Source organism: Onychostruthus taczanowskii, unplaced genomic scaffold (assembly GCF_017590055.1).
Source record: "Onychostruthus taczanowskii isolate IOZ18803 unplaced genomic scaffold, ASM1759005v1 scaffold327, whole genome shotgun sequence".
Classification (NCBI taxonomy): Eukaryota; Metazoa; Chordata; class Aves; order Passeriformes; family Passeridae; genus Onychostruthus; species Onychostruthus taczanowskii.
Genome location: NW_024500650.1, coordinates 102,909 through 106,861, shown reverse-complemented (window position 1 = coordinate 106,861; position 3,953 = coordinate 102,909). Strand labels below are relative to the sequence as shown.

General features: G+C 66.5%; 1 protein-coding gene across 4 annotated transcripts in view; it reads left to right on the top strand.

Annotated features, from left to right (window-relative positions):
- LOC121339076 (RNA-binding protein 4B-like) overlaps nucleotides 1–3,953 on the top strand; it is a 6,339-nt gene that overhangs the window by 1,049 nt on the left and 1,337 nt on the right. Inside the window, exons 1-3 of one of the 4 annotated variants that reach the window (XM_041410553.1) lie at nucleotides 750–2,455; nucleotides 2,721–2,823; nucleotides 3,497–3,633. In XM_041410553.1, coding sequence (XP_041266487.1) covers nucleotides 2,044–2,455; nucleotides 2,721–2,809 — 501 coding nt within the window. In that variant the 5' untranslated portion in view covers nucleotides 750–2,043 and the 3' untranslated portion in view covers nucleotides 2,810–2,823; nucleotides 3,497–3,633. The other 3 variants (XM_041410555.1, XM_041410554.1, XM_041410556.1) reach the window with 3 other exon arrangements.

The window sequence follows — 3,953 nt, the reverse complement described above, 5'->3', positions numbered from 1 at the left end:
CCAGTCCTCCCAGTACAGCCTCCAGTTCTCGACGCCCCCCTTCCCCATGAATGGACCGTCCCCGCCCCCCCCCCAGCAGCCACATGGACCGCTCCTCCCTTCGCCCCGCCCCCTCTTTCCTATGATTGGCTGCGGCTGCCGAGTGGGCGGGCTCACCCAGCGGATCGATGACTTCACGCTGCGGCGTTTGACGGACAGCACCGGCGGCCAATGAGCGCGCGGGAGGCGGGGCGGGGCCGGGAGACGCCGCCGCCATTTTGTGAGCAGCGCGCGGCGGACGGGGCAGGTGGGGGCGGGGGCGGCCCGGGGGGGTTTCGGGGCCGGGAACCGGGACCGGGACCGGGGCTATTCATGGGCCAGGCCCGGCCGCCGGCCCGCCGGGCGCCCGCAGGCCGCGGGGGATGCGATCCGGGACGGTTTGGGGGGTCTCGGGCCTGTGGAGGGGAGGGGTTTGGGCGGGGGGTCTCAGATCTGAGGGGTCTCTGGCCTGACGGGGGTCTCAGGCCTGGGGGGTCAGGAGGGGTTTTGGGGAAGGGGTCTCAGGCCTGGGGGGTTTTGGGGTTCGGGGCGTGGCTCTGCTCTATGGGGGGTGCAGAGTTTTGGGGGCTGTGCCCTGCAGGAAGAGGGGTGTCAGAATTAGGTGGATTTTGGGTTATCAGGGGTTTAAGGTGGGTTTTTGGGGTGCCGGAGGTTTTAGGTGGTTTTTTTGGGGTGTTTGTGGGTACAGTGTAGGAGGGGGACAGCAGAGCTTTGGGGTGTTTATTTTGGGGGGGAATTTCAGGTGTTTGAGGCTCCGCCCTGAAGGAGCAGAAGCAAAATTTGGGGGAGATTTGGGGTGTTTGGGGCTGTGCCCTGTTAGAGTGCCTCAGCCCCGAGGGGCCACCATGAGGTTCAGGGTTTTTTAGGAGATTTGGGGTGTTTGGGGCTATGCCCTGAAGGAGCAGGGTCAGAGTTTTGGGGTGTTTATTTGAGGAGATTTGGGGTCTTTGGGACTCCAGCCCCAGGGACACACACAGACATTTGGGGGCTTTTTTTGAAGCGTGTTTGGGGGACCAGCCCTGAGCACAGAGGAGGTTTGGGGTATTTGAGGAGGATTGAGGGTATTTGGGGGCACAGCCCCAGGGACACACAGAGGTTTGGGGTGTTTCAGGAGATTTGGGGGCACAACCCTGGGCACACACACAGAGATTCAGGGTGTTTATTTGGTGTTTTGGGGGGCACAGCCTCAGAGGATTGAGGTGTTTCAGGAGGATTTAGGGTGTTTGTGGGCACAGCCTTGGGCACACGCACAGAGGCTTGGGCTGTTTTTTGGGGGGTTTTTGGGGAGCACAGCCCTGGGCACATATACAGACGCTCAGGCTGTTTTTTCGGGGCACAGTCGTGAGTACAAATAGAGAGGTTCAGGGTGATTCAGGGAATTCACACTCACAGAGGCCTGGACTGTTCCTCAGGGGGTTTTGGGGCTGTGTGTGAGCTGTTCTTCAGCCTGTTCCTCGAGGTGTTTTGGAGCTCTGTGTGGGCTGTTCTGGGGCTGTTCCTCGGGGTGTTTTGGGGCTGTGTGTGGGCTGTTCCTGGGGCTGCTCCTCGCGGTGTTTTGGGGCTGTATGTAGGCTGTTCCTCGGGGTGTTTTGGAGCTCTGTGTGGGTTGTTCCTGGGGCTGTTCCTCAGGGTGTTTCGGGGCTGTGTGTGGGCTGTTCCTGGGGCTGCTCCTCGGGGTGTTTTGGGGCTGTATGTAGGCTGTTCCTCGGGGTGTTTTGGAGCTCTGTGTGGGCTGTTCCTGGGGCTGTTCCTCGGGGTGTTTTGGAGCTCTGTGTGGGCTGTTCCTGGGGCTGTTCCTCAGGGGGTTTTGGGGCTGTGTGGGCTGTTCCTCGGGGTGTTTTGGAGCTCTGTGTGGGCTGTTCCTGGGGCTGTATGTGAGCTGTTCTTCAGCCTGTTCCTCGGGGGTTTTGGAGCTCTGTGTGGGCTGTTCCTGGGGCTGTTCCTCGGGGGGTTTCGGGGCCGGTTGGGGCTCACGGCGGCGCTGTCCGGCGCAGGCGGGTCGCGATGGTGAAGCTGTTCATCGGGAACCTGCCGCGGGAGGCGACGGAGCAGGAGATCCGCTCCCTGTTCGAGCAGTACGGCAAGGTGCTGGAGTGCGACATCATCAAGAACTACGGCTTCGTGCACATCGAGGACAAGACGGCGGCCGAGGACGCCATCCGCAACCTGCACCACCACAAGCTGCACGGCGTCTGCATCAACGTGGAGGCCAGCAAGAACAAGAGCAAGGCCTCCACCAAGCTGCACGTGGGCAACATCAGCCCCGCCTGCACCAACCTCGAGCTGCGCGCCAAGTTCGAGGAGTACGGCCCGGTCATAGAATGCGACATCGTCAAGGACTACGCCTTCGTGCACATGGAGCGGGCCGAGGACGCCGTGGAGGCCATCCGGGGGCTGGACAACACCGAGTTCCAAGGTGAGGCACGGGGCTGGGCGGCGGGAGGGCTCCAGGGTTCTCGGCGGACGATCCCGCTGGCCCCGGCTCCGGGGTCGATCCCGGATGTTACCACGGCCGGCCCCACGGGGCCGTGAAGCGCCCTCGGGGCTCTGGGGTTGGTGTCGGTTGGTGCCCGCCCCGCTGCAGCTCCCGGGGCCGCCCGCGCGGCGCGGCCGGAGCGAGGGCTCGGGCTCGGGGGCTCTGGGCCGGGGAGGACGGGACTGACCCATCTCTGATTAACCAGCACGGCCGCCCCGCAGGAGGACCCCGACGGCGACGTCCTGTGCCGGGCCGGAGCAGCGGGTGACGCCAGGCTGCCGCCCGCCCTTGTAGCCTTGCCCAGCCTGGTAAGAGGGTGACGGAGGCGCCCGACCCCGCGCCCGGCGTCGCTCGGGCGCTCGACGGGGCCGAGCGGCCGGACTCGAGCCGCGGCGCTGGCGGCGGTGATGGCGAGCGCGTCTCCCGGCCGGGTGCTCAGGGCGGCGTCCGGCGCTTCACCCACGTGGCGGCGGGGCCGGACCGGGCGTTCCCGGTGCTGCTGGGGCTCCACACGTCCCGCCGCCCCCATTGCGGGCCTTCCCCAAAAAACAGCGACCCACCCGGGCCGGCGCAGCTGCACCCAGAGCTGTCCCAGCCGCGTCCGCGCTTGGCTTTGCCTCGTGCCGCGCTCGGGCCAGGCCCCGTTCGCTCCGGGGTGCTTCCTTGTGTCGCATCCCTCTCGCCGCCGCTCCGGCGTTTTCCGGCGCGAAGCTTTGCCGTCACACGGGGCCGGCAGTGCTGGGTCCGACCCCGGGCTGCCGGGGGTTTGCCGGGCTGGCCGGTGTGGCCGTGCTCGGCTGTGGCAGCACGTCCCAGTCAGCTGCTGTCCAGCGTCCATCTGGTGGCTCACGCTCGGTCCTGCGGTGGCTCCTCCCGCGCCAGTGGCCGCGGAGGGCTGGGGGGGTGGCAGCCGGTCCCGTCCTGTCCCGCCGGTGCCCCGGCACGGCCGCACTGACCCTGCCTCTCGCGTCTCTCCCCAAGGCAAGCGGATGCGCGTGCAGCTGTCCACCAGCCGGCTGCGGACGGCGCCCGGGATGGGAGACAAGAGCGGCTGCTACCGCTGCGGGAAGGAGGGGCACTGGTCTAAGGAGTGCCCGGTCGATCGCCCGGGGCAAGTGGCGGACTTTGCCGAGGCCTATAACGAGCAGTACGGAGCCGTGCGCACTCCCTACACCGCGGGCTATGGGGAGACCGTGTATTACGATGAGGCCTACGGCGGGATGGCCGACTACTACAAGCGCTACCGCGTCCGCTCCTACGCCACGGCCTCGGCGTACGACGCCTACGCGGAGCAGACCATGGCCCAGTACTCCCAGTACGCCCAGTACTCCCAAGTCCAGTCCTCGGCCATGGCCGCCACCACGGCCATGGCCGGCCGCATCCCCACCACCTTAGACGCGTACGACCGAGCGCTGCTGCCCACCCCGGGCGCGGCGGC